The sequence below is a fragment of the Polypterus senegalus genome, chromosome 10, assembly GCF_016835505.1.
Source record: "Polypterus senegalus isolate Bchr_013 chromosome 10, ASM1683550v1, whole genome shotgun sequence".
Lineage (NCBI taxonomy): Eukaryota > Metazoa > Chordata > Cladistia > Polypteriformes > Polypteridae > Polypterus > Polypterus senegalus.
In genome coordinates, this window is record NC_053163.1 from 118,942,988 (window position 1) to 118,958,633 (window position 15,646).

General features: G+C 34.6%; 1 protein-coding gene across 1 annotated transcript in view; it reads left to right on the forward strand.

Moving 5' to 3' along the window:
• The window catches only part of LOC120538221 (serine-rich adhesin for platelets-like), a gene marked incomplete at its 5' end in the record, with an annotated part of 33,498 nt that extends 21,502 nt beyond the window's left edge, over positions 1-11,996 (forward strand). Inside the window, 12 exons of the mRNA XM_039767676.1 lie at positions 816-848; positions 1,070-1,170; positions 1,344-1,411; positions 1,977-2,146; positions 2,850-2,992; positions 4,403-4,461; positions 4,820-4,995; positions 5,528-5,724; positions 8,097-8,164; positions 8,787-8,950; positions 9,232-9,344; positions 11,203-11,996. Coding sequence (XP_039623610.1) covers positions 816-848; positions 1,070-1,170; positions 1,344-1,411; positions 1,977-2,146; positions 2,850-2,992; positions 4,403-4,461; positions 4,820-4,995; positions 5,528-5,724; positions 8,097-8,164; positions 8,787-8,950; positions 9,232-9,344; positions 11,203-11,289 — 1,379 coding nt within the window. The remainder of the gene's footprint in view (positions 1-815; positions 849-1,069; positions 1,171-1,343; positions 1,412-1,976; positions 2,147-2,849; positions 2,993-4,402; positions 4,462-4,819; positions 4,996-5,527; positions 5,725-8,096; positions 8,165-8,786; positions 8,951-9,231; positions 9,345-11,202) is intronic.
• Positions 11,997-15,646: the final 3,650 nt, after the last annotated feature.

Consider the following 15,646-nt stretch of genomic DNA (forward strand, 5'->3'; position numbering starts at 1 on the left):
TGTATTTTAATGATTTTGAAATGCTGACATCCTAATTTGTACATTGTAGCATGTAGCATATCCTGTGTTTATGTATTATCCTACTGGATGTGACCTATAAATTATAGGAAGAAACTATTCAGCCAAGAATAAGACTGGGACAAGTAATTATTTTCTCACTAAATCAAATAAAGAAATTATACTCTTTCTTCAAACGTAGACATTACATCTAAGGGAGGGCAGATTTTGACAAAAGATGGCAAAAGATTATCGTCATGTGCAATGAAAAGCAAATGTGATATTACAACACACGCACTGTCCTGTCTGGAAATTACAGACATAAATAATCGAAAATTATATAAATTATAGCAGTTCTTTTCTTTTTATTCAGGATTGTTCTTTAAACAATGAGATAAATAATACAACCCATTAGAATCAAGTGGGTGACCATGTGAAATGGTGACTTAGGGAGACTCAGCCACTTCCTTTAAGATCCATTGGTAGCCAAAGCAGGAGGTGACATTAAGTTCAATTTCCCTATGTCCATGATGTGTTCGTTTAGTGATGGTATTGAATTAGGGTTGTCAGTGTTGAAGTAAAGATACTACCAAAATGATTCTGAGGGAAAACTTGCTGAGAAAAGGTTATTTTAATTATACAGATTTTTGGGTCTGTTTGTTGTTTTTTTTTCTTATTCATTCATCAGTTTTTATTTTTTTTTAATTCTTTCTTTTAAAGACATGACAAGACAAGAATATATTAATTATTACCGTGCTTATCTATGTGCACACTAATTATCTAGGTATGCACTGATTGTAATTTTTTTTCTGTTGAAGGATACCAAGAAATTACACCTGTGCCTCCAATCGGTGAGTGACTGATAAGGAAATTAAAATGCTTCCAATATATGAGACAAATCTACCAACTTGTGCATACTTATTACATCAAAATGGTGGTTACAAAACTTAAAGTGATGTTGTATCCTTGAAATTAAAGGCACAAGAAATACAAATATCAGCAAGTCACCTCCTTAAATTCGTGATTCTGATTTCATGTCTGATGCAATAATGTTTTCTCTTATTATTTATAGAAATGATACAGTTCTCTGTTAACTTCACCCTCAGCAACCTGACTTTCTCACCAAATTTCACATCTTTGAATAACACTATAACCAAGGGGGTCACTTCCCTGGTAAGTCATTAAGTTTATTATTTATTTATTTATTGCTTTGAATACCTCCAAAGAGAAATGCTTCTTCTTTTTTATCATCATTGATTAAGAAAACAATTTAATATGAAGTGCTAATTAATTTGACTAAAAAAGGCTGCTTTCTTTAATAAGAAAAAAATGTTTGTTCCCCCCAGGTGTCCCAAGCTCTTCAGATGACCAGTATTGCCAAGACATTCTCTGGATGTAGTCCAGTTTCTTTTAGGTATTTTCTGTTTCCCTTAACATTTAAACTGAAATCTTGAAGTGTTATGGATGTCCAACCAGACATGCTCATTACATCAAAGCAAAGGGCTTTTAAACTATCATCATGTGTTCCACGTCCTGATAGTATAATTGGGGTCAGGTAAGAGTGGGAGCAGGAAACAAATGAGCAGGATTCTACATCTCAATTTGGAATACTAGGAATGTATGAGTTTACCAATTTTATTTTCCTGTCTGGTGCCACCTTATATATATGAGCCTGAGTTTCTCCTGGTGAAGAGATTTCACCCATAGATATCACCTACCTTTATCTAACTCAGATATGTAGTCCTTTATGTAGAAAGGGGATTTGATTATTTTTTGCTGTAATAATTGGTGACACTGGTTGATGTCCATTTATTTTTAAAAACTGTCTCTGATATAATGTTTCTAATGCTGGGAAAGTGTTTGTATTATTATTATTATTATTATTATTATTATTATTATTTTGTTGCATTTATGCAATTTTTCCAAATTCCCTTTGATATATTCAAATATTTGATTCACATTTCTTGCATTTTATTCAGCAAAAATCTTGTTGGTGGCACAGACGTGAACCTCACTTGCACCGCTAGGAACATCACCTCAGAGCCACCTTTCAACAAAGTGACTGTGTACAGTGAACTGACACAACTCACTAAGAATGGCATATCCTTGGGATCCTACAGTATGACTAAGGACAGTCTCTACGTGAATGGTAATTTGAATGTTCCATAAAAAGTTAGGGGATGTGAATTGCCCAAAATAAGCGGTGTTGATAGGATGGTACAGGCTCATCCAATCCATAGAAGAATATGTCCACTATTAAAATGTGAGAGGGGACTTACTTTGTTGAAGACATTACATTCGCATGTTGGCTAAATGAGGGGGTTGTCATTGTTGAAATGAAGTAATCAAAATGATGAGGTGACTGTGTAGATATAACTGAATAAGGTCATTAAAACGAGACCCTACGCCATAAATAGTGACAACCTGCACTTGTTCCTTGGGTAACAAACATGGAAATGACTGGTGGTTTGGTTTGCAAAAGATGACAATTTATTCTTGGCTGACCTAGTGTTCTGATTCACTGGCTGTCAGCAGTAATTTGTGAATTACAGTAACAAACAAGCTCATTGATGTGAAATGGCCGATACTACTTTGGTGGTGGTGCAGAAAGAACTAGCATATGATGTAAAGAGGTGAGGATAATGCAAGTTGAATTAGAGTGATGTACTTTATCTGCTTTCATTTCCAAACTTGTATGTCCACTGCTTGTGCTATATAGTAATGCGTCACTCATTAATACAGTACACAATATATTAGCTTTGTAACTTGTTTTCAGTAACTCAAGAAGGAAGCAAGACTTGAAATATGTTGTCAGCCCCCTGTGAATAATGCTCTTTCTTTTCCTCTTTTAGGATATCATGAAGCTACTGTCGTTAGTGGTAACACAATACTGATCCCTCTCAATTTTACAATTATAAACTTGAAGTTTACCTCAGATTTGGCCAAACCTAATTCCCCACTCTATCAATATATGGCAACGTTAATTGTGACATTGGTATGTATCACATAATCCACTCAATTTTCACATTTCTTTCTTTTTTTTTTTAAAGTTGCTTGATTACCCAATAATCTGTTTTTTTGCATTTTTTAGATTTTGCGCAAGTTTTGTTCTGGTGGTCTAGCTAATTTACATTTAAATATATTATTCAAATCATTTTTTTTATTCCTTTGTTTTATAATATCCCTTCCACTTGTTTTGCATAGCATTCTTAGATAATGGCCTTGCCCACAGCTCAAGTAAAAATGAATTCTGTGCTCATGTCATCCTATCACTACCTTATTACCTATCACCTTTGCTCTTACTAGTCCATTCTAAACTCCTTCTGGTGCATAATGTGGTCACAGGCCATATTGGGTAAATCTACAGATATCCTTAGCACTTGCAGTCAGAGCTACTTGAAACAATGAGCAGTGGTTTAGAGCCAGAATGGTTCTTTTTTGTATGTCTTGTACTATAAAATGAATAGCATGTTGTTTTGGAAGAAAGCAGAATGTCTGGCCACGCATTCAACATTGTATTCATTTAATCCAGCTCATTTCAAAATAAATAGAATTCTGAATATTGATGTAGATGAAAATATTGTATAACCAACCCAGATCTACTCATCTTTATCCTATGTAACTCTGTGAGAACTGGCCCCCATTTATATGAACATCCACTCCTTCCTGTCCACTAATATTTTGTCAGTTATCTTATACCAAGTCTGGTTTGTACCATCAAGAATCATGAGTCCATGTTGTGTCTCACGGAGTAAGGTTTATTCCAAAATGTGTTTGAAAGCCATTAAAAAGTTGTAAAAGTAGCACAACATGTCAAGCATTGTCAGAAGCAAGTGGAATAAGTTCAGGCTTTAACAGGACTCATGTGTACAAGTCTTGTGAGTTTGATGCTCTAAGAGGCTCACTTTTTGTGCAGAGTGAGGATATTGGCTACTGATAGTGTGTCAGATGAAGGTGGGATACTGTCTCTGTGTACAAGAAATCATCTGTTCAAGAGAAGAAGAAAAGCCATAGCAGATTTGGGTGAAAACATGATGAAATATAATACAGTAAATGACCCATCAACTCTGAATGACCTTTACTCCTGTGCTGTGCAATTTTAGGCAGCTCCTTCTTTTTATATTACAAAATGTAGTTACATTATACCAAAGATGAAATCATTTAGATATATATATATATATACAAGTACTAAATTAAAACAAAACTTTGTGTTATTAACAAAATTGGACTAGCATACTGAATTATAAACAGTCAATATTTTCATGGAGTATTCATTTCAGATGGAGTGCTTTTAATTTGCCTAACATTGAATAATGCCAGTGGTGTATTGAATATGCAAAAATAAAAAGAATAATTTATCTAGTTAGTATGTTACTGATATTTAACTTGTTTATCCTTCTTGCAGATTAATAAAGTTTTTAAAGAAAATTCCATAAACGGCAATTGTAACCTAGTGGATTTCAGGTATTTATTATTCCCTTTAAATGGTTTTGCTTTGACACTGCAAACAAATAAACAATATAATAATATTTAGAAAAATAAATGTTTTAAATTATATCCAGCAACACAAAAAGGAAGCAGTGCTATCTTGGAGGATTGTGTAATGGCGCTTTCCCTCTGTGTACTCATTTCTCTCTCGATTAACTTCTCAAAGCCTCTAGTTTAAGAGCAGTTGGTATACAGACCTGTATAATGTTTATTAATGTATATTAGGCTAATTATCTCACTATATGACTGACAGAACGTCAACTGTTCTGTTATGTTTATATTATTTTATAGTTAAACTTGACATTATTAATGCATAACATATCTTTATTTACAGGGCGGCTAAAAAAGGAGATTTTACTACAGTGGATATGCAATGTCAGTTTGCTGATTTTATTACTGCTCGATCGCTGAAAGACTTCAGTACGATATATGACGTTTTTAAAAATGCAACACAAAATCTTAGCAACCTGGGGCCTTTCCAGCTTGACCAGAATAGTCTGTTTGTCAGTGGTGAGTAGAGTCGAAAAACAAAATACATGTCTACACAGGAAGGAGTCTTTATATATCTTAAATAGACCCGTGAATCTGGTGAAGTAGAAGACAGAAGACAGGGACGCTATATTGTATACAGTATGTATAGGTAGAAACAACCTATTATTGCTACTATTATGTTTTTCAATAGCTGACAATACTGCAAGTAAACTCAGCTCCTCAAAACTTCACATTTAATCTTCAAACCTTTGTTATAAATTAATAAAAGAGTGTATTTAATGTTGTTTAAATTAAAACAATGAATTCTTCTTATTTACTGATTGATATTTTATCTACAAAATTGCTTCCGGGGCTTAAGCCACCACTAGTCCGTTATGTGTTTCAGAAAAAAATCCCTTTCTGTCATTAAACAGTTTAGTCAGAAGGTGATAAGGTATATAATTTATATTTGATTCAATTAAATATGATTGAAAGAAACATGAATCAATGCTGTCACTTAAAGGTTTTTGTTCTCTGCAGAAAAATAAATGTTTTTTTTTTCCCATTCCAGACTATACTTGGACATATCCAACTACATCTCCAGTCGTCATCACGGCCTCCACCACCACCACTGTTCCAGCAGTTACCAGTCCTGGAGACCAAGGCTATGAACTTGACTTCACTATTGTGAATCGAGAGTTTACTTCAGCTCTTAATGACCCTACTTCCGACTTGTACAAACAGCTCACAAACAATGTCAGTTCAATGGTAAGATATTTCAAGTGCTATACTGACCATGGGTTTTTTACTCTTATTGTTTGATTTTGGAATTTCATAAATAATGCAAAAGGACAATATTAGCTGTGTATGGCCTACAGAAGTATCCTCTGTTATCTACACTAAATGCTTGTGTGCTGAGCTCAACCTTGAAATGTAAGTAAAGGATGAAGTTGATGTTAGGTTCATTCATTGCTAGAGTCCCTTTTGCTGACCCTAATTAATTATTTATTAGTTATTTGCAGAGTTTACATGAAAGACTTATTTTCATTACCACACACACATTCAGTGCATTGATGCGCTGAAACACTCTAAAGTTACAATTATGTCACTTCAGATATCAAACAAATTTTCAAAATCTCACTCTGCTAGATAACATTTTCTTGTGAAAAAAGCACTAAATTGTAAATTTATTCCTTACTGCTAACTCACAATCTTAGTCCTGTGCATGTTACTTAACCTGTGAGTGTTCCAATTACAGAAGGAACTGTACAACACGTTTGTGTTTTAAATGCAATTTAAATGTAAAATTGGTCCATTAATCCATCAACTTCCAAATCATTTGAAAACCAGTCTAGTAGGCAGAAGACATACAGTTTTGCTATCATACCATTTGAGATTACAACTAAAAAAGTCTGATTTAGTGTAAGTTGTCTTAATTTGGCATGTTCATAAAAAATGTAATAATTTACTTCATGAGGTAGAAGTACATAATTAACAAGAATAGGCGCATCACATATTTGAAATAGTAAAATTTGTGCTTCAGTTTAAATGTGCAATGTCAAAATATTCTTGATTATAATATAATTTGTAAATTTTCAGCCTCTGTCATACAGGCCTAGATCCATAGTAAAGAAATAAAAATCAAAAATAACATCATAATCACTGGCATTGAAATAATCTAAAACGATCCCCCACAGGCTTATGTTTGAATTCTGGCACTTGTAACCTTCTGGAAATGTCCCTAAGAGGGCTAGGAACACCAGTAAAAAATCAAATATCAAAAATATTATCATGTTGATGATCAGCAACCTTAAAATAGGATAAAATGACACTCCACATGCCTATATTACTGATTGCCATTTCTTTGACGTTTTGTGAAAAGGAGTAACTTTGACCCCCTATATCCCATTGGAGATGATCCCCTGAGGTCAGTTGATGTAGCATGCACAACTTCAAGCCCTTCTGGTCACTTTTTACTGAAGACATCTATTGGTTAACTTTTTATCATAAGGGTGTAATTTTCTGCACAAAACAGGGTCCAAAAATGGTGTAAAAATGAGAATTATGTTGGATCATAAGGGACAAAAATAGAAATGAACCACAAAAAGCTTCAGACGAGTTGAACAGTATATCACATGTGGGTTTTGTCATATGGGTGAGTCAGAAGGCGCTGGACAAAAAAACCAAAATGATTTCAAAGCATTCAAAAGTAGTTCTTAGGAACACAAAAATAACATAACACTTCATCCTCTGACCCTTGTAGCTCAATTCAGAGCTGCACAAAGCCAAAGGTGATTTTGGCATAAAACAGAAGAAAGACTTAAAATTATTGTTATTTAAATCAGTTTAATAATACAGGTCTTTATGATAATTGCTTAATGGGTTGAGGAAAAATTATACACAATAGGCACTTTTGAAGGAATTTCAAAATCAGAAATGGGTAGGATGCATTTTGTGACAGAAAAGATAGAGAGCAGTTTAGCAGAGTTGAGTCTTCTTGTACTGTACTTTGGTAGTTTCAGCTGAACCCACACTGGTCCATTACATGGCAGAATATAAAAATGAAAGTGTAATAGTGTGTGAGTCTTGTCTTTTATCCAGGATCCAAGACTACTTCTGGTGCCACAGCACTGTCTCTCGGAAGCACTTCCGATTAGGTGGAAGTCCCATGAAGTAGGGACCATTAATCCCTTCAGCGCCTTCTGGGAGCACCCATGGAACCCAATAGGGCTGCTCCATAGGATTACATTTCCCATCATACCTTGTTCTTATCCTTAGAAGTACCGTACCCAGGGATGCTGCCATCTAGTGTTTTGGGGGAATAAATAACTCAAGTAGTTGCCTCCCTCGCCCTTCCTTTTTTGTGTTTCTGTATAAACTGTTTCAAAATGATTAGTTTAGTAACCACCACATATTTTATTTTACCCCATAAGTTTGTAGACCTTACCAATCAACACTTTATTTCACACTATCTATCTATCTATCTATCTATCTATCTATCTATCTATCTATCTATCTATCTATCTATCTATCTATCTATCTATCATTTTATTGTTCTAAATACGATATGAAATATGGTAAGCAATTAACTAAATACAGTACAATCAAATATTAATAACTTTTTGTGCTCCTAATTACAGCTCTCTCAAGTGTACAAAAACAGTTCAGTGGCTAAGAATTTCAAATACTGCAAGGTGACAGGCTTAAGGTGAGAATTACATTCTTTTTCATGCTTTATATGTGTGTGAAGTTCATTTGATATTATTTTCAGCCTGAAGTTAAATATCAATTTAATCATTTTTCTTTTTGTCCCTAATCTGTTGTATACATGCACCATCTTACTTTGGTATATACTTAATGAGTTAAAATACAAAAGATATTGTGTATGTGAAGTAAAATAAAAACATGGCTGAGAACCTTCTATTGTTGACATGCATCTTAAATATACAGTTAAGCTATGAGCCCAGCACAATAGTCTTTACATGTATTTCTGTTAGGATTTGCCCTTTAACTATTAGTGTGTTAATTGTAATAGAAGCAGAATACAAATGCTATCCACTTTATTGGGTTTTAGCTAGATGCATTGACTTGGCTTTCTTTGTGGCCACTATCCCTCTGCATGACTTGCCTCCAAATATACCTTGTGAATCTCCAGTTTTTCAACATTATTTTGTACAGTAATCTCATCCCCCATTGCACTTTCATCTACTCTATAGAATCTTACAAAACTGACTGAAAACCCCAGTTTGTACTTTATACTACAGAAAAATGTGACATTCCCAACATATGCACAGTAATAATTGAATGTGACTTTCCTATTTTTGTTATAGAATTGGATCGGTGAAAGTATCTTGCAATTGTGTGTTTAATTCATCCAATGCAACAGCACCCATTAACAGCGTGACTCTTCAGAACATCTTTTCAAAAGCAACTAATGACACCACATTACTGGGAGGAGTTTATGAGCTTAAGAAAGGAAGTGTGGTTATATCAGGTAAGATTATACTGTAGATCTGAAATTATGTAACAATCATGTAGAATGTTATGTCCTAATGGGTTAAAAGCCATACACAGGTCATGTAGTAATAACCACTTGAACAAACACTTCTAGCATATACAGTAGTCCTTTCATTTGTTTAAAACCCTACCTATATGTTTAAGTCATCTTTGTTTGTTTATCTTTTTATAGTAAACATTAAAAGAATAATGTAAGCGTACAATACTAGCTGAGCTGTGAACTCTTCTACAACTATGATCATTTTTCTTTTCCCTCAGATCCAATAGTTTATCCTTCATCCAATAATTGGAATCTTTCATACTGGGCCGTCATTCTCATAGTACTGGGAATATTTCTGCTTTTATTGTTGCTGTTCCTCTGTTGCTTTCTGGTAAGATCTTGTTTTCTTGTTAAATGATATTTACTTAGAAAGCAGGCCATATTAACATATTACAACTTAACAGACTCAAACATAAAAATATAGTATTAATGCAAAATGTATTTTGTTGCTGTATTTTCCATACAGAGCTTTTGATAGGCCCATTGCAATCTTAAATATGAAAAGTCTTTGTGTGTCTCATAGCTCCAAAACACTTGCTTTGACGCAGTCCCAGTTACTAACACACAGCACAACAGCCTTCGATTTGTAGTTATCAGTGTCTCTAGATTAGCCGGGTTTAATTAAGGGTATGGGCTCTGTGATTAGCTGGCAAAGCACACTGTGCAAAGCTGGTTCCTACCTCATGCTGGAGGATTCATAATTGCCTCTACAATTGCATTAAGCAGATTTAAATGATGATGGCAATTGATTAATATGTAAAAAATAAGATGTAAACCAATGTAGTGATTACTTTTGAAATTAATGGAACGCGGTTTCCACAATTCCTTTGTAATCTTTATATTCAAAAAATGTGGGTACACAAAATAGATGGATGATAGTGTGTTGAGAAAAGCTGATGCTAACAGTGAAAAAAAGCTCAAAAAGCCTGAAAATAGACCCACCAACCAGACCTAAGTCTTCATTAGCCTTCCTAGACTGTTTCTAGACCTTATAGATCCTATTCTCAAACTCCACAGGCAGGCTTTGGCCTGCACAGGTCCAAAACAAGGAAATGGCTTATCACATTTAGAATATGCTTTATATTTTGAAAATGCATGAAACTGCCCTTCAAGGCTAGGAGTAAACTTCTGGTTTGAGAAACAAGGCAAATGATAATATTTATAGATAAATAAGCATATGCCTAAAAAGGCAATCCATGTCCAAATCAATATTCAATCATCAAAATCCAGAAACAATAAGCAAATTAATGAAAATAACCAAAACAATCCAAATAACAATACTTGCTAAAAATACACTTTATACCAGTCAATGAACTTCTATTTGAACCAACTCTACCCCCATAATATAAAGACAGAGGCTGGTCCTAGAAGCAGTAACATCTGGCTGCCTTTTGGGGATCCATCTGCAGAACTCAAGGAGCATAAGTAAATAATAGGCTAAATAACATTTAAACATAACAGTATTAATTAAAATTACATAAAAACCAAATTAAATATGAAAAATAATTTAAAAATGACAAATATGAGAAAAAAGGAATGTATGTACAGTAAATAAATAACCCTGTTTGGAAAATAACACAGCATCACTTACCAGAAGCAAACACATTAAAAGCCATATGCCTGCCTCACAGTGCTGCCTTTTAACAACCTAAAACTCTCTTCTGTAATAAAAATCTCACAGATGTTTTAAGGACACATAAATATAAATTAGATTTTAGAATAAAATCACCTAGAATGTTGATCCATAGGATACAAATGGTATAAACCTGCAGATCAAGCTAACCTGAGCTTTCCTCATATCCAGTGAGAATATGGATACAAGAAGGGTAAAGGGGGTGGGCAATTAATCATATTTAAAGAGAAAGGATGCTTTCTTTGATCTAAATAAGTGAAGCTTAATTAGATGACTGAAGGTCTAAAGTAGGACTGGTGGTCCACAAATGATTTTAACCAAAGATGTATGAATGGGCAACAGCTCCCCATGACCCTTGATGCATGGGTTAGAAAATGAATTGATGGACAAATGGATGACTGAAGCTGCCCTGTCATATCCAGTGGTTTTCAGCAAGCTATGTTCTACTGTAGATTGATGTGCCAAATAAAATAAATGATAAGAGTAGTAAGTATTATGCCTTTGACTACAAAGTGAACTTAAACATACTGTACTTTGATGTCCACTTTTCTCCTAGCTTGCGATGTTAAGAAAAAACAGACATAAAGGCTTTTATGACATAATGCAAGCTCCCTATGGCCAGTACTACTCTCACCTGAAATAAGCTACTGCTACTGCCTGACCCCAATAAGAGTGAAGTGATGATATGATGCTTCAAGAAAACAAAGGACGAAAACGGAATCATAATATCAGAAGTAAATTATTATACACATCTATATTTATTTTGTGCAATATGATTTTTCTTTTCTGTTTGGAACACTGAATATTTCAGTGAAGAACTTAAAGGAAGTTACTTTTCATTGAACTGCCAATTTAATCAACTTAAAGTTTATTTGACTAGAAAAAATGTAAAGGTTACTGGATGAACATAAACTTTTATTAGTTTGCTGGGCCACAGAGAAAGATTAATAACACAGTTAATCCGAGTTATGTAAGAATGTAAGATTATCCTCACTTCTTCTCACTGATTATTGAGTATTATTATTTGTATAGTGGTATTGATTTTAAGCGACCAAACACAGTGAGTCACTTTAGCAAAAATGATTAGAAACCTGAACAGAACCACAGTGTTCCTGCAATAAAGATTGACTGATGGCCAATAGTTCACCAGAAAAAGTCAAAGTGAAACAAAAAAGTGAGTTAAAACTTTTAATTGTGCTACTTTCTTCACATTTACCAATAAATGTCTCTTACTGCTTTATTATGTAACTTATGTAATTTAGAACTAATGTATGCATTTGATGAGTAACTATTGTAAATCTGTATTTTTAAATTATTATTATTATTATAAATAAATTCTATTTTTGAAAATGTGTCCTGTTCTGGTCTATACAGTGCTTTAAACACTGTGTCAACTTGGAGTCCTACACATAACTAATGCAGAATATCAACTGAATACAAAAAAAACCAAATCTAAAGCTTCCGTCTGTCTACAATGGGCTGTGGCTCTTCATCTACTTGATACCAAACTAGGTGGAAGGGTAGATGATGGCGAATCTGCTAAACTGTTACTTACAGGGGGACTTGAGCAACATATAGTCTTGGGCAGATTTGAGGCCGTTGAAGTTTAATGTAAGTAAATGTAAAGTATTACACAAAGGAAGTAAACATGTTAAATTTGAATACACAATAGGAGTCTAAAACTTAAAACGTATGACAAGGACCTAGGAGTCATAGTGGACTCACCACTACCAACATCCAGACAAGTAAACAAGTGATAAAGAAAACTAATAGGATATTAGGTTATATATCACGATGCATGAGTTACAACTCAAGGAAGGTTATGCTTAAGTTATATGACACACCAGTGAGGCCTCACCTTGAGTACATTGCACAGGTTTGGTCTTCATATTACAAAAAACGACAAAACAGTGCCAGAAACAGTTTAGAGAAGAGTGACTAGGCTGATTCTGAACTAAGGGGTATGAACTCTCTTGAGAGATGGAAGGAACATTTTAGTTTAAGTAAATGTAAGTTAAGGGGAGACAATACTGAAGAGTTTAAAATTACGAAAGACATTAGTACAGTAGATCCCAGTTGCTACTTTAAAATAAATTTGGCAACAAGTACACAGAGACATGTTTGAAAACTTGTTAATGGCAGATTTCACTCAAATTCTACGTTCAAAGAACAATAGACACAGGGTATAAATTACAAAGTAGTGTGGTGGAGAGTAGGTGTTTCGGGACCTTCAAAACTTGACTTGATGTCATATTAGACATTCTAGATGACTATGATGGACAGACTTATTAGACTGCATGGCCTGTTCTCATTACAATATTTCTAATGTTCGTTCTGCTCCTTCCTTTGTTTTATATTTTATGCTAGTAATTAAATAGGGAAAACCCTGGCCCTTCCTTTTGGGTCTCTTTTTCCTCCTATGTATGACTGTTTGGTAACACCTTTTTTTTTTTGCAACAGCCACCATTTTCAGGCTTCCAGGTGCCTTTTTGTCATTCTATTTTTTGCTTAGCAATTTTCAGCATTTACTTATCCAATTTATGATTTTTTTGTCTGATTTTTAGCATGCCTTTGCTGTGTTTGCCTGCATTTTGTGTTTTGACCTTTTTGCCTATTATTAAATCCTGAATTTGTCTTCTTCTTGTAGTTCATTTGTTCACCCCTGCTTCATGTCCCCAGAGTGAAATTCAGCTTTAGATGGTCAGCTTTGTGTAGAATCTGACTTACAAATTTTAAGCAATGAATAATAATATCCAATTCTGCTAAAAAGTAGTAGCGATTACATGATTAAGATCAAAAATGAGCAGGGGTATAAAGAATGCACAATCTTTTTGGCCCTAAACTACTAACCGGGTTCCTTATATAGGTGTGCCCAAGCTCCACAGGCTTTCCAAAGCTCGGAAAATTGATTTCCTTCAATAACATAACATATAAGTGATGACTGGATGGTTTATGCCCTAAATTACTGTTACAATGTTTCTGTTACAACTCTCTTGACAAAACACATTTCCTTATTTAGGAATAATATGTGACATTGAAGATTAATATTATTTGAAAGCATTTTTTTGCAATATGGACACATTTCAGTTTCAAACCAAGCCATAAGGGAAAGTCGGAAAACTTATGAAGTCATTTGCCAACATTGCTTCTCTTTAGTATTTGCTCTGTTGATGCCTTCTTTTTCTTTGTCAACATCATCATCATCGACATCATCCACATGCATTGTTTTTTAAAATGTCTGATCATACTTATGTTATGATTCACTTTTATAAACTTGTTTGCCTATATGCTGGTATGCTTATAACATTTGTTATTTATAGGCCATTATTTGCAATTGCACCTTTATTTAAATAAAAAATTATACCTTTTAAACTAAAATTGGGATTGTCATTAAATAAAAATGCATGGTTAAATTATGGTTACAAGTAACAGGACCTTAACTTCTTGTCATTGCCAAAGGGGTGGATTGCCTAAAAAAACATCATCTGAATAACAGAGAAAAGTCAACCCCATAGTACTGGCATAAAATAAAACTCTTGGTAAATTAAGCAGACTGAAAAGAATGGAAAATATGGAAACCCTGTTGTGTCATCCCATCACATTTCTTAAACAGTTTGAGGAATAAAGGCTAAACACTGAATAAATTCATGCCAGAGTGACCTCCTGCAAGCCAAATAAGATCCCAGTGAATTACAGGCCACACACACTAGTAAGAGCTGAAAAATCGCGTCCTAAAAGTCCTAAAAAGTTCAAGAGAGACAAAGCTAGTAGACCTAGCAAAATAGAGCTGCAGTGATATCTGAGGAACTGGGCAAACAGCTAAGTGATCAATTATCTCTCTGAAGTGAGAATCAATCAAATCAAAGTGACAACAATTCTGATGTGTTTTGGGTGGTATAGAGGGTGACCACCTGGGGAAAAAAATGTTTACTCAGTCAAGGTTTAAGAGATTATGCTGAGATTACGAATACTTGAGCCTAAGTAACATTTTCATCTGATCGGTTCAACACTTGCGTTGTGATGAAATATATCAAATGAATTAACACTCGACAGCATCTACAAGTAAACACACTCCATGAAGTTGTACACATCTCTTGAATGCAAATACTGATTCTTATGTTTGAAGGCGTATAATTACATGTTCCTTTGCCAGATTCACCTTCAATTAACAAACACCCACTGAATAATTTTCAATTGTTATAAAATGAAACTTTAATCACTGTGCTAAATCTGTAATATAAGGCTATGTGCTGCTGTTAAATCCATCCATTTTCCAACCTGCTGAATCTGAACACAGGGTCACGGGGTCTGCTGGAGCCAATCCCAGCCAACACAGGGCGCAAGACAGGAACCAATCCCGGGCAGGGCGCCAACCCACCGCAGGACACACACAAACACATCCACACACCAAGCACACACTAGGACCATTTTAGAATCAGCAATCCACCTAACCTGCATGTCTTTGGACTGTGGGAGGAAACCCACGCAGACACAGGGAGAACATGCAAACTCCACGCAGGGAGGACCTGGGAAGCAAACCCGGGTCTCCTACCACTGCGACACTGTGCCGCCCTGCTGTTAAATGTTTCATTTAATTTTTTAGAATATGGTTCAAGGCTAAAGACAATCCCTGATTGTACTGTAAGGTTACTTCAGGTCAACATGGTCTACTGTATGCTTTTAGCAGCATTTAAATGACGATTTAAATGTCTATATATGCAACACACTAACACGTCTAAGCCTGAACTTAAACAAATGCGCTGAGAGCAAAGATAAACAAGGCAAAATATTTTATTCAGCAAGAAAACATAAATGCCATTATGGCCTCTTTTACTATGTGGCCTCTTGCAGGGGACTTAAAGGTAACTCAGTAGTGGATGTAAGATGTTGTGAAGCTGGAAAGCAAGCCAACAAAGACAGTGCATTGCTTTCCAAACAACAAGCCCTGGGAACTAAAAGGTCTCCTGAGTAAGAAAAAGAGGGCATTCAAATCCATTGAT